The 24,603-nt window shown below is 41.0% G+C and overlaps 1 protein-coding gene across 1 annotated transcript in view; it reads right to left on the bottom strand.

The window, feature by feature from the left end:
• The window catches only part of GNS (glucosamine (N-acetyl)-6-sulfatase), a 54,854-nt gene that overhangs the window by 6,439 nt on the left and 23,812 nt on the right, over positions 1 to 24,603 (bottom strand). The window contains exons 10-12 of the mRNA XM_025882849.2: positions 23,261 to 23,362; positions 1,838 to 1,945; positions 766 to 876 (exon numbers count right to left, since the gene is read on the bottom strand). Coding sequence (XP_025738634.1) covers positions 766 to 876; positions 1,838 to 1,945; positions 23,261 to 23,362 — 321 coding nt within the window. The remainder of the gene's footprint in view (positions 1 to 765; positions 877 to 1,837; positions 1,946 to 23,260; positions 23,363 to 24,603) is intronic.

Genomic DNA, 24,603 nt, shown 5'->3' with positions numbered 1-24,603 from the left:
CACATGCTGATAAACAGTATGAAACCACAAGGGACTGCAGGGCATGAGATCCTCAGACAATCCATAATGATCTCTGGTGGCTAGAAGCCACCTTCTTACAAGGATGGAGCCTCCTGGTCTTGCTTTTGATGCCCCAATGCTGATCTATTTGAGAAGCTCTGGACTGCGCTGTTGTGGGGACAGAAGTTTCTGAACAAGCTGGTTGTCAGTAAGTAGCAAATGTTCCGACTCCTTTTACCTCCACAGAAGTTGAGGTGTCTTACTCTGACCCCAAACTATCAGGGAAGCCAAGAGACCAGGCATGTAGCAATCTGAACAAGTGGAGGGTGCATTTAAAGTGTGTTTGGGTGGTGCTGGGAGCGGAGAAAATCCCATCTGGAAAGGGCACAGTTAGAGAAGTGTGGTATGGCTTTGTGGCTTTTTTTTTTTTTTTTTTCTTTTTAAGATTTGAGAGAGAGCAAGTGGGGGGAGGATAACGGGGGAGGGAGAAAGTCCCAAGCAGACTCTGCTTAGTGCAGGGCCCAATCTCAGGACCCTGAGATCACGACCTGGGCCAAAACCAAGAGTCAGATGCTTAACTGACTGAGCCTCCTAGGCTCAGGCCCCTCTATTTTCTCTACTGAAGGAAGCCTAAGTGGAAGTATAGGTAAGAAACCGATCTTCCTTAGGGAACATCCCTGCAGTTGCTCTCCTGCCAGCACATCCAGCCAACAGAGCACTGGCACTAGGACACAGAGGGGTGGGGGAGGTACGGGGCCTTCTTACCTCCTGGTCATCAAACTCACAATACTGTAAATCCCACTGCGCCGACAGGGTCCTCACACAGGCGTAGGTGTTATTGTAAGCATCTTCACAGACACAGTCTGGGAAACATTGCTGTAGGGATATTGAGAAAGTTAAATCAGGACAGTTCTGTAGTAACAAATACCACTTGCCTACAGGGACAACCAAGTTGGCTCAAGTCAGACCTACCACTGGACAGAAATTAGGAAATTTTCCACAGAGAAGTAAATCAAAGATAGATGTGGGGCTTTGTTCCTTGTAGCTAACTTGATTAAGGAACATGTTTGTGGTAATTCTGTTTGTAGACTCTTGCCATCACTGTCTGCTAATCTCATGACAAGAATCTGCTGTAGCGAGCAAGTGCAAAATGGATGGGATGGATGGTAAGGAGACAAAACCAATCTCCTAGGAGTCATGTCTAAGGTATACTAGGAACTGTCATCTTAATGGGTTGGAGAAAAAGGCTCAAGTGAGCTTTGTGGAATCAGCTGCAGGTAAGTTATTTCTTCATGTCTTCCTTACCAACTTTTGGTCGGTTCTTCGCTATTCCTTACACGTTGGTCTTAGGCTTCTCTCTGGAGTTGACTTTCCTATTTCCCATTATCCAAAGTGAGACCAACACTGCTCTTACCACCTTCATGACCAGCTTGGCTGCCACCAAGCAAGACACTTATGATGGCAGTTACATATAACTGTGGCAACCCCGTATCTCTACTGAAGGCCACTGATAACCTGCCTCATAGACAATGGTACACTGCTATTGGGAAGGGTAGGAAAACAAGAAGGGAAATGAATAAGAATATGGGTAGATACATGTGCTTATTACAAAAACTGAAGAATTCAAGGTGCACATTCTGACAATAGGTCAGAAACATCGTTTTCAGGATTACTAAATTTGTCTTGTTTGTCTACTAATCTCTACATCAAGTGACAAAGTCAAGTGAAAGAGGACCAAGACTCAGATTAAGGGTTTTAATACCTGACACACCTAAATCTATGCCTTGCTGTGCTATTGGTAAGAAAACTGTCTGAGCCAACTCAAGCTATTACTCACAGATACCCCAGGACTCAGTGAAGGACAGGTTGGGTCGGTGACATTACGGCCTTCTCCTTGATACTCCACCAAGACATCCGATCGCCAAGTCAGACTGCTGGCACCTTTCTGGAAGGAAGAGCAAAAGTGGTTTCTGTGAGGCATATAGATTGTGATAAGGATCACAAAGTTATATTCTGCTAAAGGGGATGTGGGAATCAAAACTAATTGGGACTATTCATTTAGTAGCTAAAGAGAATGGCAAAACCTGATGCAGAGGAAGGCTTCTAAATAGCATGTTTTGTACTTACAGATGACAGTCAAATGCTTTAAGCATTAATACTTCTGTGAAGCAGGTTGGGAATGGAAACTATAAACTCTATCTAAGAATTCTTCTAGGGGCACCTGGGTGGTGTACTTGGTTGAGTGTCCAACTCAGGTCTGATCTTGGGGTCATGGGATCGAGCCCTGTGCTGGGTTCCATGTTCAGCGTGGAGTCCACTTGGGTTGCTCTCCTCTCTCTGCCTGCCCCGCCCCCCCCAACAAATAAAATCTTAAAATTCTTCTAAACCCGTCTGATGAAGAAATTTATAGCCAATTACATACAAGGACAAAAATATTAAACACGGCTGGTGTGCTAAGGACTATAACAGATTCAAATTTGTTCTTAGTCAGAATGAAGATACCATACATATATGAACTCATTTATTCACTGCACATTAGTGGAAGGAAAGAAGAAACAGCATTTGAAATGGGAGAGTTTAAGACAGGCACACAATGGTGAAAGGAAGAAGGCTAAAGTAATAAAAGTTCTGGATCAAAAGGACAATATGAGCACTGGAAGGAAGCAGAACACTTAGTAGTAAGGTGTCCCGAAATCCAGCTTTTAGACAAGGAATGGAGAGACGGGTGGTAACCAGAGTGAAAAAGGTGCTGACAGGAGGCTGCCCCCTTGTTCTGTAAAGAATAGCAGGTGGTGGGAAGCAATGGGAGGTTTTTAATCAGGGAAGGAATACAATTAAGGCTGTGCTTTAGGAAAGTCCACCCTAGTAGCAGAGTCTAGAGATGGGGTAAAGAGAGAGAGACAGGGAGATCAGGTTAGAATGTGCTCTTAATATGGTCTACAGCCTTACTAATCAAAGTCTGGTTTGTGGTGTTAAAAAGTTGACAGCAGGCCTAAAAAGGAGTCACTTGTGCTAAACCCCACATCAACAACCAAGACTTAATCCCTAACCTAACCTAGTTGCAGTTTCAATCCTCCAGGAACGTAACTTTCACCAGTCAACTTGAAATTACCTGGTTAGCACTAGTGAGGTAATCTGCCCCATAGGCCTTTCTGTTCCCCTTGGGAGGGTGACCTTACCTGAAACAATGCACTCTTTGCTAATAATTTCCATTATCCACCCCCTTTCCACCTTAAAAAACTTTTCCTTTTCTACAGCTCTGCAGAGGCTACCTTCTATCATAGATGAGTTGCTGCCTGATTCATGAATCACTGAATAAATTTTTAACAGATGGGGTGGCAGTGCCAGTAGCTGAATCAAACTTCTGACAGCATTCTGGGACAATGAGAACCATTGGCATGATACTTGCAAACTCCTTTTTTTTTTTTTTTTTAAATTCAAGACTTGAACTCATGACCCTAAGATCAAGACCTGAGCTGAGATCAAGAATCAGATGTTCAACCGAGCCACCTAGGCGCCCCTTTGTAAACCCATTTTTTTTTTAATGTTTTATTTATTTATTCATGAAAGTCAGAGAGAGAGAGAGAGAGAGAGAGAGAGAGGCAGAGGCAGAGGGAGAAGCAGGCTCCCCGCCTAGCAGGGAGCCTGATGCGGGACTCGATCCCAGGACCCTGGGATCACGACCTGAGCCGAAGGCAGACACTTAACCATCTGAGCCACCCAGGCGCCCTGTAAACCCATTTTTGAGTTCACGGTCCTTTCACCATTTCTGAGGGCTGTGGGTACTAAGTTGTGATCCTAGTCTAGTTGGCTTTCCAGTCCAGGGCTTAGCTGGTCACCTTCAGCTGGCAGAATGTTCCATTCAGAAACCAGTTCCCCAGCTCTTGGTTCAATCTGCAGTTCCCCAGTTACCTGGGACCTCTGTCCAGTCCACAGTCCCTATTTGCTGGTTTAGTCCATGCTGGAAATTGCTGGTGGTGCACACAGCCTTCTCTTGGCTAGTTCCCAGTAAACCTCTCTTGCTTACTGCTGGTATGTTAAGGTACATATTTATTTGTCATCTTTTCTGTAGATAAAAGCTACTGCTAATGAGGATCTTGGAAGCCAAAAAGCCACAAAAATTAGTGGACACGAGTATTTTACAGTGTTTGTCATCCCCAAGATGACTCCTGTGATAGGATAAATTGGTCATAGGATGGGTTAGATGGACAGTTGGTCACCCACCAACTTCAAGAAAATTTCTGTGCAACAACGTACACTGTAAAACACCAACCCCCAACCCAGTGGCACCTTTTAGGTATTTAGATTGGCTCTGAGAAATCCAAAGTCTTAGGACCTGAAACTCTAAAAAGTCAAGTGCACAACGTTCTGGCACACTTGCATACTTTATGTCTAAAAACTATGGTTCCTGAAGTCATAAATATTTACAAGAATGGCAAACTCTTACTAAAAACAGCCCAGAGTTAAATGGGCCTTATGGGGACAAGTAGACAAGATCGCTCATTTAAGAAACATACTTGCCCTGCCACACCTGGCAGGCAGCCTCGGCCAGCACCAGAACTTTCCCAAGTGACCTCTTGCTGTGCCACACCCAGTGGGAGGCCTTGTCTGGCGCTAGTGCCCCTGCCCTGGGGGGTCCAGCTCTGCACATGAGAGTGCCTGCAACAGTTAGCTGGACTTCACAGCCAGCAGCACCAGAAGGCTGCCCTGCCCACAGCTGCTGCAGCCAGCTGTACAAGACAACTGCCCCACACACCACAGCCCACACCAACTGCAGCCCAGCTGTGACAGGAGGGTGCACACAGCCCACATGGGACATCCCTGGGACACATGGCTTAGGTGATCAGGGGAGTTTGCCCTACTAGGTCCCCTAGGATAGCTTTGGCTTAAAGCCACTTCTTCAAGACTGGGAGATGTAACTGATCTACTTACTACGTAGAAACAAATATATTTAAACAGAAGCAAAATGAGACAGAATATGTTCCAAAGAAAAGAACAAGACAAAAACCTTGGAAAAAGAGCTAAACAAAATGAAAACTGGAAGAAACACATGTGCAGGCTAAGAGCAACATGCTATTAAACAACCAAGGGGTCAACAAAGAAATAAGAGAAAAAAAAATACCTTGAGACAAATGCAAATGGAAGCACAACAGTTCAAAAGGTAGGAGACACAGCAAAAATAATTTTAAGAGAGAAGTTTAGGGGCACCAGAGTGGCTCAGTCAGTTAAGCGTCTGCCTTTGGCTCAGGTCATGATCCCAGGGTCCTGGGACTGAGGCTCGAATCAGGCTCCTTGATCAGCAGGGAGTCTGCTTCCCCCCCACCCCCTGCCGCTGCCTCCCCCTCCACTGCTCTCTAATAAATAAAATATTTAAAAAAGAAAAAAAGGGCGCCTGGGTGGCTCAGATGGTTAAGCGTCTGCCTTCGGCTCAGGTCATGATCCCAGGGTCCTGGGATCGAGTCCCGCATCGGGCTCCCTGCTCCTTGGGAGCCTGCTTCTCCCTCTGCTTCTCTCTCTCTCTCTCTCCCTCTGTCTCTCATGAATAAATAAATAAAATCTTAAAAAAAAGAAAGAAAAAAAAGAAAAAAGAAAAAAAGAAGTTTATAGTGAACAGGCCCACCTCAAGAAAAATCTCAATCTGACCTTACACCTAAAGAAACTAAAAAACGAACAAAGCCCAAAGTTAGTAAAATAAAGGAAATAAAAAGAACAGTGAAAGTAAACACTGGTTCTTTGGGGTGCCTGGATGGTTCAGTTGGTTAAGCATCTGCCTTTGGCTCAGGTCATGATCCCGGGGTCCTGGGATCAAGTCTCGAGTCGGGCTCCCTGCTCAGCAGGGAGTCTGCTTCTCCTTTCCCTCTGCCTGCTGCTCTGCCTACTTGTGCTTGCTCGTGCTCTATTAAATAAATAAAATCTTAAAAAAAAAACCTGGTTCCTTGAAAAGATAAAATTGATAAATGTTTAATCAGACTCATCAAGAAAAAAACATAGAGGGTCCAAATAAAATTAGAAGTGAAAGAGAAGTTACACCAAAAGGGACAACTTAGAAGAAATGGATAAATTCCTAGGAACATACAATTTTCCAAGATGCAATCAAGAGGCAGGAAATCTAAACAGACCAATTATTAGTAATGAAACTGAATCAGTAATCAAAAAACTCCCATCAAACAAAAGTGCAAGACCAGACAGCTTCACAGATGAATTCTACCAAATATTTAAAGAAGAATTAATACATATCCTTCTTAAACTATTCCAAAAATCAAAGAGAAAGGAATGCTTCCAAATTTCTCATTCTGTAAGGCTAGCATTACTTGGACACCAAAAGCAGACAAATCCCCACCCCCCCAAATTATAGGCCAGTATCTTTAATGAACATAGATGCAAAAATCCTCAACAAAATATCAGTAAACTGAACTAAGTAATACATTAAAAAAAGTTATATACCATGATCAAGTAAGATTTATTGCACAGATGCACGGATGGTTTAATGCCTGCAAATCAATCAACATGATATACCACATTAACAAAAAGAAAGCTAAAAATCAGGGGCACCTGGGTGGCTCACTTGGTTAAGTGTCTGCCTTCAGCTCAGGTCATGATCTCAGGGTCCTGAGATCAAGCCCTGCATCACATAAGGCTCCCTGCTCAGCAGGGAGTCTGCTTCTCCCTTTCCCTCTGCTGCTCCCCCACACTGCTCATCCTCTCAAGTAAAATCTTAAAAAAAAAAAGAAAAAGAGGGGCGCCTGGGTGGCTCAGTCGTTAAGCATCCGCCTTCGGCTCAGGTCATGATCCCAGGGTCCTGGGACTGAGTCCCGCATCGGGCTCCCTGCTCAGCGGGAAGCCTGCTTCTCCCTCTCCCACTCCCCCTGCTTGTGTCCTCTCCCTTTGTCTCTGTCAAATAAGTAAATAAAATCTTAAAAAAAAAAAAAGTATTTGATGAATTCAACATCCATTTAAAAAAAAAGTATTTGATGAATTCAACATCCATTTATAATAAAACAAAGTGGGTATATAGGGAACATTCAACATAATAAAGGCCACATATGACAAAACCACAGCTAACATGATAGTCAATGGTGATAAGCTGAAAGCTTTTCTCCTAAGACCAGGAATGAGACTAGGATGCCTACTTTTGCCACTTTTACTCAACACAGGATTGGAAGTCCTAGTCACATCAGACAAGCAAAAGAAATAAAAGGCATCCAAATTAGAAGAGAAGTAAAACTCACTATTTGCAGGCAACAGGATACTATATATAGAAAACAATAAAGACTCTACCAAGAAAGTGTTAGAATAAATGAATTCAGTAAAGTTGCCAGATACAAAATTAATATACATTAATTGGTTGTCTCTGTATACACTAATAATGAACTATGAGAAAGAGAAATTAAGAAAACAATCCCATGTACAATCTCAGCAAAAGAATACCTAGGAATAAATTTAACCAAGGAGGTGAAAGACCTGAACTCTGAAAACTGTAAGACAATGATGAAAGAAATCAAAGATGACACAAATAAATGGAAAGATATACCATGCTCATGAAACTATTAGACTTAATATTGTTAAAATGTCCATACTACCCAAAGGAATCCACAGATTCAATGCAGTCCCTACCAAAATACCAACAGCATTTCATGAAACTAGGCTAAATATTCCTAAAATTGTATGGAACCACAAAAGACCCTGAAGAGCCAAAGCAATCTCAAGAAAGAACAAAGCTAGAGGAATTATGTTCCCTGATTTCAAACTATATTACAAAGCTATAGTAATCAATACAATAGGGTACTTGGCACAAAAACAGACATACACTCAATGGCACAGAATAGAGCTCCAGAAATAAACCCAGACTTACATCGTCAATTAGGCAAGAATATACAATTGGGAAAAGATGGGAAAAAAATTTTTTAAAGATTTATTTATTTTAGAGAGAGATCAGAGGAGGGACGGACGGAGGGGGAGAGAGAGAAAATTCTTAAGCAGAAGCCACATAGCACAGAGCCCGACATGGGGCCCAACCCCACAACCAGAGACCACCACCTGAGCCAAAACCAAGAGTCAGACACTCAACCGACAGTGCCACCCAGGTGCCCCAAGATGGTCTTTTATAAATGGTCTAGGAAGAACTGAAGAGCAACATGCAAAAGAATGAAACTGGAGCACTTTTTCTTACACGATATACAAAAATAAGCTCAAAATTGATCAAAGACTTAAATGTTAAACCAGAGGCCATAAAACTCCTGCAAGAAAACAGGAATATTTTTTTGGACCTGTCTCCTCAGGCAAGGGCAACAAGGCAAAAATAAACAAGTGGAACTACATTAAACTAAAAAGCTTTGGCACAGTGAAGGAAACCAACAAAATGAAAAGGCACCCTACTAAATGGGAGACGTCTGCAAATGATACAACTGATACAGGGTCAATGTCCAAAATATACAGAGAACTCACACAACTCAGTATTTTAAAAAATCCAATTAAAAAGTGGGTAAGGACCTAAACAGACATTTCTGCAAAGAGAACATACAGATGGCCAAGACATATGAAAGATGCTCACATCACTGATCATCAGGAAATTCAAGTGAAAACCACAATGACATTACCACACACTTGTCAGAATGGCTAGTGTTTAAAAGACAAGAAATAACAAGCATTGGTGAGGATGTTTAGAACACGGAACTTTCATGCACTGTTGGTGGGAATGCAAAACGGTACAGCTGCTATGGAAAACAGTATGGAGGTTCCTCAAAAGTTAAAGACAGAATTACCCTACGACCTAGTAATCCCACTTCAGGGTATTTATGTGAAGAAAATGAAAAGACCAATTTGAAAAGATGTATGCCCCCTATGTGCACTGCAGTACTTACAACAGCCAAGATATGAAAGCAACCTAAGTGTTCACTGACAGATAAATGATATATACATATATACAATGGACTGCTACTCAGCCATAAAAAAAGAATGAAAACTTGCCATTTGAGACAACACGGATGGACCGAGAGGGTATTATGCTAAGTGAAGTAAGTCAGTGAAGGACAAATACTATTGTATTTATATGTAGAATCTAAAAAAACCCAAATAAACAAAACAGAAACAGACTCCTAGATACAGAGAACAATCTGGTGGTTGTCAAGAGAGGAGGACGGTGAGGCAGTCGGCAAAATAGGGGAAGGGGATAAAAAGGTACAAACTAACAGTTATTAAATAAGACAGAGATGCCGTGTGCAACACAGGAAATACAGTTAATAATGTAATAACTCTGTACGGTGACAGAGGGTAGCCAGATGAACTGTGGTGATCACTCTGTATTGTATATAAATGCTCTACACCTGAAACTAATATTGTACAACTACACAATTAAAAGAAAAAAGAAATGTACTTGAAAGTAAGGGTTCCTGAATTAAATGAAAAGAATGGGATACCTATTGTTTTATTTTATTTTTTAATTTTTTAAGATTTTATTTATTTATTTGAGAGACACAGTGAGAGAGGGAACACAAGCAGGGGGAGTGGGAGAGGGAGAAGCAGGCTTCCCGTGGAGCAGGGAGCCCGATGCGGGGCTCGATCCCAGGACCCTGGGATCATGACCTGAGCCAAAGGAGACGCTTAACGACTCAGCCACCCAGGTGCCCCTGGGATACCTATTTAACTGGTATGCAGAGGTTTCCAAAAGGCTTCAAGATTCTAAAATAGCCTCACTAAAGGATTCATTTCAAAAGACCAAAGAAAAATTAAAGACACAGAGGTACCTAAAAGATAGAACTGACTTGACTCCTACATTCTTCTCTATCCTTCTTTACGTTGAGTACTCACGTTTTACTAATTCTGTCAAAATTGCCTTTCCACTCTAAAGAGACTATTAAACTGTTACCTTTAAAAATAAAGCCACCTGAGGTTGCAAGTGATCCTTCTCAGATCTCTTTCACTCCTTGGTCAAAGACCGAACTAAGGGTCATAGCTAAAGAATTTCCTGAACCTAAGGAAGAGCCCCGAGTTTTCTGAAGAGTTTAGAATCCTTATGAGTGTCTATGACCCCAGGCTGCCAGATCTTTATCAGCTTGTACACATGTCGGTAGAACCTTGTGAAGGTTCCCAAAAATGGATTTGGGAAGCAAAATCCCAAGGATGATAATCAAGATCCTCAATCACCAACACAGTCCTTGTATGGACCACAAAAATCTGGAAATATATCAACTGATATTTAAAAAGCCATTCCTAGAGTCTTCCCTGCCTGCACTGATTGGTCTGGTATCCAAACATGAAAATAAAAGATGGATCTGTGGCAGAATCTAAAGCCTGTTTGGAAGTGTTCTTCCTATGTCACTCCTGATTCCATACAACCTGCTTAAGCTGCCCTATTTGTAAATGGATTATTTCCTGAGATTAGTGGCTTAATAAAAAGGCAGAATATAGGATGAGAGGCTACTGGCTTGACTGAACTTGTGACCACAGCCAAACACTTTGACAGGATCTGGACCAAAATCATAAACAAAGGTCTGCCAAACTAATGGCCTTACCGGGTCTCCCACATCATACCCTCCTAGAAGTCCATCATCAAATGGCTGGCCCAGGGTCCATTATCTCATTTGTAATCAACTGGGGCACTTTAGAGAAACCGTCCTCAAAGGTCCCTCCTCAATGTCCCCAAGGAAGAGCTCCCATATGGGCCATTCCCAAAACTGGGCTCCAAGGGACCCTCCAGTAAAACTGCTATCAGTAACACCCTAAACATCCAAGGGGGAAAAAAAATTAATCAAGTACTTCGCTAAATTCTAGTAGATACCAGGGCTACACTTTCTACTTTATTTTTTATTTATTTATTTTTTAAAATGTTTTATTTATTTATTCATGAAAGTCAGAGAGAGAGAGAGAGAGGCAGAGGCAGAGGGAGAAGCAGGCTCCCCGCCTAGCAGGGAGCCTGATGCGGGACTCGATCCCAGGACCCTGGGATCATGACCCGAGCCGAAGGCAGACGCTTAACCATCTGAGCCACCCAGGCGCCCTCTACTTTATTTTTTAAAAGATTTTATTTATTTATTTAAGAGAGAGAGAACACAAGCAGAAGGAGAGAGCCTGATGCGGGGCTGGATCCCATATGACCTGTGCCGAAGGCAGACGCTTAATGACTGAGCCACTCAGGTGCCCCTAAGCCCCACTCTCATAGGACAACAAATCCCTTAGAGTGAAAAGAAGGTTTATATACCAGGGATGTCTAATAAAGTTCAGACAGAATTTCTATCTTGACCAGTACAAATGACTTTGGGACCTTTACTAAAAAGCCTTCTTTTTTGCTCTATGATACAGCCCCAATTTATTAGGAAGAGATCTCCTTTCCAAATTAAAGGGGCTAATACATTTTGCTTCGAATGTGACCTCACCTTAGAATTTCCTGACCAACCTGAACCTGATCTTATAATCTTTATCATTGGTCTTTGATATAGATGAGGAAGAATTCCAAAAGAAATCCCCTAATTGAACTGAGATGCCTGAAAAATCTGTGGGCCACTTCTAATTCTGGACAGACAAGACTAAACCTACTCCTGTATTGCCCTACTGTCCATTAAGGCATGAGGCCATACAAGGCCTCACACCTTGTGCAGGGGTTAATCATTCCCTGTTCTAGTCCCTGCAACATGCATAATTTGCCACTCTGGAAACATAATGGGAGGGGATGGCAACTTGTCCAGGACTTGAGAGCTATTAACGATTCATTCCCTATTTCCCAGTTGTTCCAAACCCAAACACCCTTTTGTCACAAGTTCTACCAGACTCAAATGGTTCACTGTTGTAGACGTGTTCAGTCTTTTCCAGCGTCTCTGTGGACTTCAACAGCTAATATCAATTTCTTTTACTTGGAATAATCAATAATATACCTGGACAGTCAGGCCTCAAGGATTCATCGAGGTCCCTTATTACTCCCATGTACTCCACCAAGATTTCATTACCCTCCAGTTCCCTGGGAAATCAGTCCTTTTACAATATTCAGACCTTCTCTTTCCATGCTGTTACCAAAGAGGTATCCATAAAGGATTCCATTTACTTGCTGTAGCAGTTCGCTGAAAAAGGATATAAAGTCTCCGAGGAAAAAAAATCACAATTCTTTCTAGACACTGTTGATTACCCAGGTCATAATTAAGCACTAAAGGAATCCAGTTATTTCGAAAAAGGATTAAGCTGAGCACAGCTTTGTGGATTTCTAACTTAGCTGGCTATTACACATTACGGGTTTCTAAATTTTCTCTGTTGGCTTCCCCACTCTATGAATTTCCTAAAATTCCAGTCCCTGAACCCCTTGCATGGGAAGATAAACATGAGCAGGCCTTTTTAAGACAAAAATAAGCACTAGAAGATTCACCTGCCCTAGAGTTACCAAACCCAACCCTTTCACCTCATTTGTGCATGAAAGAGATAACCAAGCAGTGGAAATGCTCCTGCAAGAATATGGCAATGAACATAGGCCTGTTACTGCCTATGTTACTGGATTCCACTGCTAGAGCCTGTTCCAGCTGCCATAAGGCTGTAGCTATAGAAGCTTCAGTGAATTTAACGTTAGGAAATGACATTTCTTTGTAAACTCCAAACACAGCTTCAAGTCTTCTCGATTCAGAACTGACCCAACACTTTTGCAAGCAGACTAAACTCCCGTGTGCTCTTTCTGCTCCTGCCGCCTCATCTGCATCTAAATGTCTGACCTATCACGTCTGCAATCTTGGAAAAACAATTTTTGTTCCCCGAGGCCTCAAACCTCCTCCTTCTGGCCCCTTTGAACAACTGCAACTGGACTTCATTCAGTTGCTACCTTGTATGGGTTATCCCTATGTTCTTGTATGCATGCCTTCCAGATAGATTGAAGCCTTTCCCTGCTGCAAGGCTGATGCCCTTACAGTAGCAAAGAGACTGTTAGTGAACATGTTTTCCACCTCTACACATTCCAGTGATTGAGGCACCCATCTCACTGGGCAAATCATACAAGCCTTAACGAAAGCCTTGCAAACCTCTTTAAAATGATCACTGTGCCAATCACCCTTGATTATATCAGGCAAGGTTGAGAGAACTAATGGGATCTTCAAACTCTAAACCTCCAAATCAAATTGATGAGGCCGAGAAGCAGGTGACTTCAAAGTAGACTGCTTCCCCCTGGATCAAGATTTCATACTTCAACTGAACATGAAAACTTTTTTTCCTTCTCCTTCTTTCCTTTATTCTGGTCTTGCCCTGGAAAGGTAACACCCTCGATCTGTTATCTCCCGGGCCAGTGCTTAGTAACCTTTCAGACTGCTGAATTTGTCATCAAAGACTCTGATCTATCCAAGAGGCTAGAGATCCCCTGGTCTTCCCTGTGACCAATTTCTCTTCTCTTCCCAATCACTACAATGTTACTACCTCCCCCCTCACCCTTTAAAAAGCTTTTTTACCAAGTTCAACTTTTATGGCTAGAACATCCTGTGCCTTTTTACCCTTCTCCATTTATAACTGCTGTGTGCCCAGTCAGACACAAATATCTCCAAAAATCTTGGTACACCTGCATCCCCATTTTCTCATGATTCACTCAAAGATCTCACCAGCAGCACACATCTTTGCAAGGCATTTAGAGCTACCCTATTTCAAGTTAGGAGATTTTCTTCCCATCTGTGCTGAAAACCGAACTGACCCCTGGCTTGAACGGGTAAATGCAGTAAACTCTGTGAACGATTCTATTAATAGGACCATTTTAATGGAGATGGTCTGCACCCTGACAGGGTTCGTCTTTGTGGTTCTCACTCTCCTTGGGCCTATGAATGCCTAGACAGCTGGCACATAGCTGGGCAATGTCTTAGGTCATCTAGTTGTGCCCCTTACTTTCCAGAACGAACTATGATACCTCACTGGCTGACTCCCTTGGATTTATACATCAAGTCAGAAAGAAATTACCAGGAGACATTCATAACACAGGAATCACCTGCTTTTGCAGGGGCATACTTCTCTCTCAGTAAATATGTTAGGATATGATTAGAAACCTTAACTCAAAATTATTGCAGAATCCATTGCTAAGACAACAGCTGTTCAACGAAGATCCTTAGACTCTCTGGCCAAAGTTGTTTTTGTTAATAGCATAGCCCCTGATTAGATTTTGGCTGAACACGGAGATGTCTCAGCTATGGCCAACATCAACTGCTATTGCTGGATTAACACTTCTGGAGAAGCTGAAACTCAGTTGTGTAAGATCACTGAAAAGCCACTTGGCTCAAAAAGGTGACTCCTTCAGCGGGGTCTGTCTTTGATTTTGATTGGTCTGGGTCTTGGGGACTCCAAACACTGGAATTATCCTGTTCATAATAATAATCTTCCTGGTGTTCTCTCAAAAGCTTTAAATGTGTGTTCACAGCCACTCACCGTCAAGCCAATGACCTCCCCAAAACTGGAATGTCGTAAAAGGAATGCAGAGAATGACTGACTTAAAGATTTTGAACCTGAAGTCGTGGCTTGTGAATATCACAGAGATTAAGCAAAAGACGTCATGACCTATGAGTACCATACAAAGGATGGACAAAAGCTGCGAGAACTACAGAGCAGAAGTTGAGAGTAACCTTAAATGCCTCAAATTCTTATCACATCTCTCAGTTAAGATTAGAGTCTGATCAAAAGGGTTACGTAAACTGTTAAAAAAGAGATAACAGGCCCAAAATGGAGTCACCTGTGCTAAACCCCACGCTGGCAAACCAAGACTTAGTACCTAATGACAGTTGCAGCCCCCATCCCTCCCTACCCCCCTTAACTTGGATCAGTCAACCTGGAATTATCTGGTATCAGTGAGGTAATCTGCCCATTGGGCCCTTCCATTCCACTTAGGGGGGGAGCCTTACCTGAAACAATGCATTCTTTGTTAATTTTTTTCTGCCCCATTTCTGCCTTTAAAAACCTTTGGTTTTTTCAGCTTGGTGGAGCTCCTTTCTATTACCAAATGAGATGCTGCCCAAATAATGAATCACTGAATGAAGCCAATTTGATCTTTAAATTTACTCAGTTGGATTTTTAACAGTAGTCTATCAGCAATACCTGGGAGCTCGTTAGAAACGCACAATCTCAGGCCCTACTCTATCCTTAATGAGCCATGGTCTGCATTTTAATAAGATCCACTGGTGATTCATATGCACAGTAAAATGTGAGAAGCAACTCTGAAACAGTGGTTCTCAAGGTGCTCCTCCAGCAGCATTAGCATCATGTAAGTCTTTATTGCAAATGCAAATTCTTAATTCCTACTTGGGGTGGGAAACCTCCTAGCTTGAAATAGGATTGTTCTAAACCTCTTGTAAATGCTAGTCTGAGAACTGCTGCACTAAGGACGTAAGTGGACCCACATAACCTGATGTGCACAGTGGGAATGAGGGATAGCCTGTGCAAGGCCTCGGAATGCCACAGCTGCCTGGAAAGGGGGATGCAGAGACAGGAATGCATTTCCTAACCCACTCTTCTATAATGAACCCTGAACAATCCCATGCAGGTCAAAGGCTCAGAAATCCAAGTCACAGGAGAGTTCGGAAGCCACCAACTCCTCTGTAAGCACCCACTCTGCCAACTCTGAGCCATGGTAGCAGGGACTCAGGGGAAGAGCTTATCTGTCTAAATCAGTGGTCTCAAACTTTGCTACATAATAAAATCACTAGGGGAGCTTTAAAAATCGCAAGGGCCAGGTTATATCCCATGTCAATCAGCATGGTCAGGAAGGCTCATTAAACATTTTCTGTCAAAGGCCAGACAGTAAATATTTAGGGTCTGTTATATAGTCTCTGGGGCAACTACTCAATATTTTGCTGTTGTACCAGGAAAGTAGGCCTAGACAATATATACATGGAAGAGTGTGACTGTATTCTACTAGAACACTAGTTACAAAAATGGGGGTGGGCTAAATTTGGCCCACAGGGGTTGCCAGCCTCTGATTTCTAGCAGCACTATCCATAACTTTCTGATGGAAATGTTCTGTATCTGTGCTATGCAATACACAATGGCTTCTGGGGCACTGGGTGGCTCACTTGGTTAAGCGTCTGCCTTGGGCTCAGGTCATGATCCCAGAGTCTCGGAATCAAGCCCCGCATCAGGCTCCCTGCTCAGCGGGGAGTCTGCTTCTCCCTCTCCCTCTGCCCCTCACCCCACTTGTGTGTGTGGTCTAATAAATGGAAATTAAAAAAAAAAATACAATGGCATCTGAGCACTGGCTATCTGGCTAGTGACTGGGAGGAACTGAATTTTTCATTTTAGTCTGGTTCACCTAAACAGCTACACGTGGCTAGCAGCTACTCAGTCAGGGCAGAACTAGAGCTGTAACAGCACGAACTGCTCTGTAACCATACACACCAGTAATTTCACTAGAGCAGCTTCCGAAACAAAACAGGAACTAGGAAAAGAGCTGAGTCCTGGTGGCACCGCCACAACTGTGCAGAGAAATTAAGTACCGTCGACCCTCAAACAATACAGGGGTTAAGGGCACCAACACTCTACATGGTTAAAAATCCGAGTAGAACTTCTGACTCTCCAAAAACTTAATTACTGCCAGCCTACTGTTGACTAAAAGCCTTACTGACAACATAGCCGATTAACATGTCTTGTGTATGTATTATATACTGTATTCCTACAATAAAGTATGCTAGAGAAAAGAAAATATTAAAAAAAATCATGAGGGAGAGAAAACATATTTATAGCACTGTATTTCTCACACCATAAGTTTGTCATCTGTTTGCAAGATGATCTGTCTTTCCTACCTACATTACCATCTTACGTGATACAACACACTGTACATGTTATACATATTACCGACACTAGACATCAAAAATGAAAAAACATGAAAAAGAAATTCATGTTCATTTACAGGTATAATAATTCATGCGCTGGTAACAAAGCAGCAGCAATACCACTGCTTTAGCTGACACAGCTGCTTGATTCATGGTAGCCTAGCTTAATGAATGGTTATAAAATTTTTAGGGCAAAAAAAAACTTATAGCAGACAGTGGTATGTCATATTCATAACACAGCACTGGAAACATTGTTACATCAAAAAACTCTTACCGGCGATGCTAGGCTGATACTCAGTTTCTCCCACTATGAGAGAGAGAGAGAGTGTATGGTAATGTAATTCTTTGAAAGCAAAGACAGTAAGCAAACTACCACGTTATTATTAATTTTATATTAAATACCACTCACCTTATGCCTATGTAAGGATAGGCTACCCATGTCCATCAAGTCTCATACACAATGTTCTACACGCTGAATACATAGGTGATGCTGCTGCTGACACAGTTCTTGCTGTACAGTTCTTAGATTTTTGCACAGACACAAACCTACACAATGTAAATTTATTATCTGTGGCGTGGGGACTGTTCACCCTTAAGGGGACCATCATAAATGTCTTCATCCTAGTCATCTTCTTGTTGAACAGGCTGAGGAGGACGAGGAGGAGTCTTGCTGTCTCAGGGGTGGCCGAGGTGGAAGGGGAGGCAGGCACACTCAGTGTAACTTTACACAATACATCATAATTTTGGTCTTTTTTGCCTTTCATTTCTCTAAAAATGTTTCCATGTGGTACCAATCCTTCTTCCACTGATTGATTTAGCTTCAGTGCCTGTATCATAGAAGGGTCCATGTCATTAAAGAAGTCAAAAGCAGTCTTGAATAATCAAAACCCTTCTGCCAGATTGCTGTCAATTCTCCAAGATCCAGATCTTGAAACCCTTCAACACCCGCCCCCCCCTTTGTGCTATATCCATAATCTCTTTTACAATTTCCTCTATTATAAATCTTGTGAAGGTAGGCACATCTGGACACAGTTTTCTCCAGCAGGAATTTATTGTTTTGGCTGTGGTGGCTTTCTCTATAACAACATCTTCAATGGTGTAATCTTTCCAGACTTTCATGATATTCTATCAGGGTTCTCTTCCATAGTGTTGACAGTCCTTTCCATAGAGTACTGTGTGTAATGAGCCTTAAAGGTCTTTATGACCCCTCATTTAGAAACTGAATTAGAGACCTGTGTTTCAGGGCAAGTAAACCACTTTGATGCCTTCAGTGTTGAACTCATGGGGTTCTGGGTGGCCATCCTCATTGTCCAATATCAAAAGAATTTTAAAAGGCAGTCCCTTATTGGCAAGGTACTTTCTCCTGACTTCAGGAACAAAACATCGATGGAACCCATCCAGAAAAAGGGTCCTCACTCTCTAGGTCTTCTTATACAACCAAAAGACTGGTAGCTGGTATTTATCTTTTCCCTTCAAGGCTCGGGAGTCCTGATCATAAATCCAACTGCACAAAACAGTAGGGGTTAACTTATAGCTTCCTGCCTTAAATCTTGGTTTTTGCTTCTCTTCCTTACTAATAAATGTCCTTTGTGGCATTTTTCTCCACAATAGGGAACTTCTACCTGTACTAAAAACCTGTTCAGACAGATATTCTCAATGATTTTTAAGATCTTATTTATTTGAGAGAGAGAACACGAGCGGGGTGTGGAGGTGTGGGTGGGCAAGGGCAGAGGGAAAGGGAGAAGCATACTCCCTGCTGAGCAGGGAGCCCAATGCGGGGCTTGATCCCAGGAACCTGAGATCACGACCTGAGCCGAAGGCGGACGCTTAACCAACTGAGCCACCCAGGCGCCCCTCAATGATTTTCTTAATGGCATCTGCGAACTTGTCTGTTGCCTCTTGGTCAACGGAAGCTACTACTTCTGTTACACTGACATTTTTTAAGCCAAATCTCTTTCTAAAATTAACAAACCATCCTTTGTTGGCATTAAATTCTCCAGCTTTAGATACTTCATCTTCCTGTTGCTTTAAGCTGTCATACAATGACTTTGCTTTTACTTAATCGTATTAGAGTCTATAGGTGTGCCTTTCTTATAGCAATCCTGCACCTACACAAAGCTACATTTTCAATAAAAGATAAAAAGGTATTTTGCAAAAAGTGTAAGGTTTTCACACCTGGCTTCATGAATTTCCTTTTCTTTTTTTTCCATAGTGGTCTTTATGCTGGATAAATTGATCTTGAAATGGTGGGCAACCGGAGCTGCAAACCTCAATCTACGGTACATATATCAAGCAATTCAACTTTTTCTTATAATGTCATAACTTTTCTCAGGTTCTTGGGAGCATTTCCAGCATCCCTAGTGGCACTTTGCATGGGTCCCATGGTGTTATTCAAGGCTTATGGTATTGCATGAAACACAATGAAAAATACACAAGAACCGGAAGAGATCACTTTTTACGATGATACCCAATTTACTGGAGAGACAAGCTGTTCATGCAGAGATGATTAGCACATCACATGGCATTTTAAGCAGATAACGATACTTAAGCTCACTGTAACGGCAAATGGAGGTGGCTAGGAAATTATACAGTAATACAGTATGTATCAGTTAATTTTATGCAGTTATGATTTAATACTACATCATTATATTTCTCTTGACTAAATGGTGTCATGTATATTCTGTGTAAGTTTTGATAAACTTTTAACTTTTTACAATAGATTTGTATATATTTCATGGTAATAAGTAATAAAATAGAATCTACATATATTTTATGCATTCATGACATACCTAGCTTTTTCTTATTTTCTTCAATACTTCTAGGCTACATGGTTCATCTGCTAGTTTTTAAAAATTGTTGCAAATCTCCAAAAAAATTTTCCAATGTTTATTAAAAAAAAAATCTGCATGTAAGTGGACCCACACAATTCACACCCATGTAACAACAAGGATCAACTGTATACTCTGCATAGTAATTTCACCCCCACAGTGAAGATTTTTTTCCTAACTGGAAATAAATAAGGTACATACTATAGAGTTTGTGGGAGAATATTAAAAGATGTAAATTTTCCTCTTACTGATCTATAGATTCAATGCAATTCCAACCAAAAATCCAACATGAATTTTCAGTTACCTTAAAAGCTGTTTTTAAAGTTTGTATGAAGAGTGGTAGCTAGGGTCCCCACAAGGGCAGAGGTTTGCCTTTACAAAGATTTAATTACACAGCTTTATAACAAGACAAAATGATACTGCTACTAGGACAGACAGATCTGTGGAACAGAAAAGACAACTGAGTATATATAAAGAAAAAAAAAAGAAATTGGATCCCTGTCTCCTACCGTACCAGATAATCAATTCTAGGTACATCAAGGACTTTCATGTGAGAGGCAGAAGTACAAAACTTTTCCAAGAAAACCTAGGAGAATTGTGTTTTGATCCAAGGTTCAGAAGCAATTTTATAAGCAAGATACAAAGAATACTAACCATAAGAGATGATTTATACATTTAACTCCTGGGTTCTCATATCTCATATGTAGAGAAAAGACAAGTCACAAACAGGGAGAACATGATGGGCGAAAAGAGGTATTTCACAAGGGAAGCAACATAAAAGGCAATCTCCGAAGAAGATACACAAATGTCCGAGAAACACACAAGATGTTCAACATCGTTAGTCATTAGGGAAACGCGTATCAAAACCACAATAAGATACCACCTCATACCCACTACAATGTAATAAAAAGCCAGCTAACAGCAAATGCTGGAAAGGATGTGGAAAATTTTGAACCCTTGTACACTGTTGATGGGAATATATAAAATGGTGCAGTTACTTTAGAAACAATCTCGCAGTTCCTCAAAAGATTAAAGAGAGGTCACCACACAACCCAGAAATTCTATTCCTAGGTGTACAGGTATGTACCCAAGAGAACTGAGAACATTTGTCCACACAAACGCTTGTACACAGGATGCCCACAGCTGCATTATTCGTACCAGCCAAAAAGGGAAAACAACTTACCAACTGAGGAATGGATAAACAAATGTGGAATATCCACACAATGGAATATTATTTGGTAATAAAAAGGAATGAAATACTGATACATGTGACAAAGCGGATGATTTTTGAAAACTTTACACTCAGTATAAGAAGCTAGTCACAAGAGGCCACATATGCATGATTTTATGTATACAAAATGTCCACAACAGACAAATCTATAGCACTAGAAAGTAGACCAGTGCTTGCCTGGTGCTGGGAGAGGGAGCAATGGGGGAGAGACTGCTAATGGACCTAGGGTTTCTTTCTGGGGTGATGAAAAGATTCTAAATTTAGATTATGGTATGGTGGCACAACTCTGATATACCAAAAACTACTGAACTATAAACTTTAAATTAATGAATTGTATGAATTAAGTGAATTAAACTGTTAAAAATGATTCATTTCATTAATAAATGAGGAAATGCACAGTAGGACCAAATATAATTTTGGTCTTTTCTATCCACTAGATTGGCAAAAATTAAGTTGTCTGATGGTTTCTTACAGAACAAAAGGAATTCTCATACCATGCTGGTGGAAATGTAAACTGATGACCATTTTATAAAAATAACTTGGTAATATTTGTAGAAATTACAATGTGCAGTTCCTGTATTGGTATATACACATGTTCACTGGAAGACATGTATAAATATGCTCTAACAGCACTGTTCCTTTTTTTTAAAAGATTTTATTTATTTGAGAGCGAGAGCGAGAGAGAGAGAGAGAGGGCATGACCGGGGAGAGGGTCAGAGGGAGAAGCAGACTCCCTGCTGAGCAGGGAGGCCTGATGTGGGACTTGATCCCAGGACTCCAAGATCATGACCTGAGCTGAAGGCTGAAGCTTAATCAACTGAGCCACTCAGGCGCCCAATAGCATTGTTCCTAAAACAAAACTAGCGCAATAGAAAGGTCTATTGACTAATAAGAAAACAGATAATTAAGTTTTGATGCATACAATGGAGTATTGGGCATCTCTGAACAACATTTATCAGTTTGGGAAAAATACTGAATTGAAAAAAGTCCCAGATTATTATTATTATTATTTTTTTGAGTGCAAAAAAAGTATCAAAACGAAGGTATCTTGTTTAAGGATACGTACATGACAATTACTAAAAAATAAAATCCAGAGAATAACCATGAAATTCAGGAATATGATCACTCCTATGGGGCAGGCAAGGGATACATGGGTAGGATGGGAAGGGGCATATAGGTAGATGCATCAGTACTGGGAATATTTGAGTTCTTAAATGGGATGATGAGTTCCTGGGTATTTCTTGTGTTTTATAACTTATGTGAGTGACATGTATTCTCTTGTATGAAGCACATACTACCTAATAATATATTGTAACACATTCAGACAAATCAATAATAGTCACCTACAATGAGTTACCCTAAATGGCTAACACATTTTAATACTGATCCTTCCAATTTAATATTGATTGTTCCACAGATCCTTAGTTCTGTGCACTGCCAGACACACAGTGGGTACTCAAATACTTCCTGAGTTAATTTTTTTTCTTTGGAATAAATTCCCAGATGGAACTGCTTAATGTGAGTTTTCTATTTTTTTTAAAGATTTTATTTTTTAAAAAAGATTTATTTTAGAGAAAGAGCAGGGTGAGGGGCAGAGGGAGAGAGAGAATCCTGAAGCAGACTCCCCACTGAGCAGGGAGCCCAAAGTGGGGCTCGATCCCAGGACCCTGAGATCATGACCTGAGCTGAAATCAAGAGCCGGTTGCTTAATGAACTGAACCACCCAGGTGCCCCTAAGTTTTTATTTTTAACTAATCTCTACACCCAGCATGGAGCTTGAACTCACAATCTCTAAAACAAAAGTCACATCTACCGACTGAGCCAGCAAGGTGTCCCTTAAGGTATGTATTCTGAAGTGAAAGGTCTTGTCAAATTAGCCTCTTGACAGCTCATACTGACTACACTTTTATGAATCAGTCTGAGTAGTTTTCATTTTTCAGACTTCTGCAAATACTTGGGTATAAATCTTTTTAATCTTTGCCATTCTGTAGGCAATAAAGGCGTCCTTCAGTTAAGCATTTCTTTGATCAGTACTGGAGCAATCTTTTTTGCATTTACTGTGGCCATTTCTAATTCCTCCATGAGTTGATTAGTTCCTTCTTTTGCCCATTTTTCTACTGGGATATTAATCTTTGCTTTCTAGGAACTCATCTATTATGATCAAGAACTCATCTATTATGACCAAGAACCTTTTTTCATATATGTTACAAATATTTTCCCAATTTGTCATCTGTCCTCACTTTGTTTATGATGGGTTTTTGGGAGGGGGAGAAGGGAAGAAGGGAGGATACAGAAGGCTCCTTCTCACCACAGAGAAGAGAAAAATTCTATTCTGTTCCTCAAATTTCAGTTTAAGATTTAAATTTTTAATTCTAAACTTGTACAACCTGGAATTTATTTCGGAGTATTGGCTCAGGCCTGACTGAGGGCTTTATACTCACCAAAATGGGCAATAAAGACATCCCATCCATCTGTGTCTTATTTGGGTTATATCCAGCAATATCCAAAATAGTAGGACCCAAGTCAATGTTGGCAACGAGCATCTAGGAGAATGAGAAAAAAAAAACAAGCAATCTAGAACACAGCTGGTCTGGTTTTCCTTTTCTATCTATAATAAAGCTCTTTCCCCACCGCACCCATGAGACAAACAGCATTTGTTATTATCTTTTGTACAGCCCAGACTTACTGAGGTCTTACTGATTCATTGATTCACTTAACTACAATAATTCAAAAAACAAAACATAAAGGTTTATAAGACTTGTAATACATGCCCCTGGGAAGTTATGTTATCTATTCAACCCATACTGTTATTGATCAAAAAACATTTTTCAAAACTTCTTTGGGACTGCCTCAAGTCTGAAGAATCATGAGAAAATGTTGGGCTAATTATTTTATACAAAGTGTTTACAACTTGTATTTCTACAGTTCACTATATTTGATTTCAAATGGACTCCTGACATGCTTCTTACCAAGGAAGATATTAGCCCTTTTTGTAGTTTCTCAAAGTGGTAACACTACTAAAAAATGTTTGCAATAGGGAGGTGAAGGAGGGGGATTTAAAAAAAGATGTTTGCAACAGGCTATGGGAGACTGCAGAAAACTCATTCCAACAGTGCATCGATAAAAGTTTCCTTAAAGAGCACAAAACTAAGATGTGCTAAATAAACACTCTAGGAATTAAGGTTACTGTCCTGATTTATACCTTGCCTTATTTCTTTGGTTTATTAGACTATTTTCCTTCTGTATACAAATCCTCTTTAGGACCTAAACCAGCACAGTCCCGTAGGAATACAATGGGACCACATATGTATTAAGATGGTCTAGTGACCACATTAAAGTAAAAAGAAAAATAGGAAGAAATTCATTGTATATATTTTATTTAACTTGATGTATCAAAAACAGTACTGTTTCAAATGTACAATATAAAAAATTTAATGAGATTTTATCTTTTATTTTTGAACCGAGTCTGAAATCCGTCACACATCCCGGTTTGGACTATCCCATATGTTTTGGCTCAACAGGCGCAGTGGCTGGTGGCCACTGTAGGCCTACATAGGACCGAAGCACACCTAAAGTCACTTAAATCACAGGCTAGGGAAAGCTTTCAGAATGGTGAAGACAATCCACCAGGGAAACCAGGGGAACTAATGTTTACTGAGCACCTACTCTGTGCCAATCCTTACGGTTTATCCTCCGTTAATCCTCACCACGACCCTCGGATGCAGTATTTCCCGTTTTACAGATGAGGAAGTGAAAGAGAAATAATCGAAACAGAATCAACAGC

The sequence above is a fragment of the Callorhinus ursinus genome, unplaced genomic scaffold (assembly GCF_003265705.2).
Source record: "Callorhinus ursinus isolate GAN/ISIS: 27379988/994484 unplaced genomic scaffold, GSC_fseal_2.0 scaffold14, whole genome shotgun sequence".
In the NCBI taxonomy this organism is placed as follows: domain Eukaryota; kingdom Metazoa; phylum Chordata; class Mammalia; order Carnivora; family Otariidae; genus Callorhinus; species Callorhinus ursinus.
The sequence above is the reverse complement of the archived record's forward strand: the minus strand, read 5'-3'. Positions and strand labels throughout refer to the sequence as shown.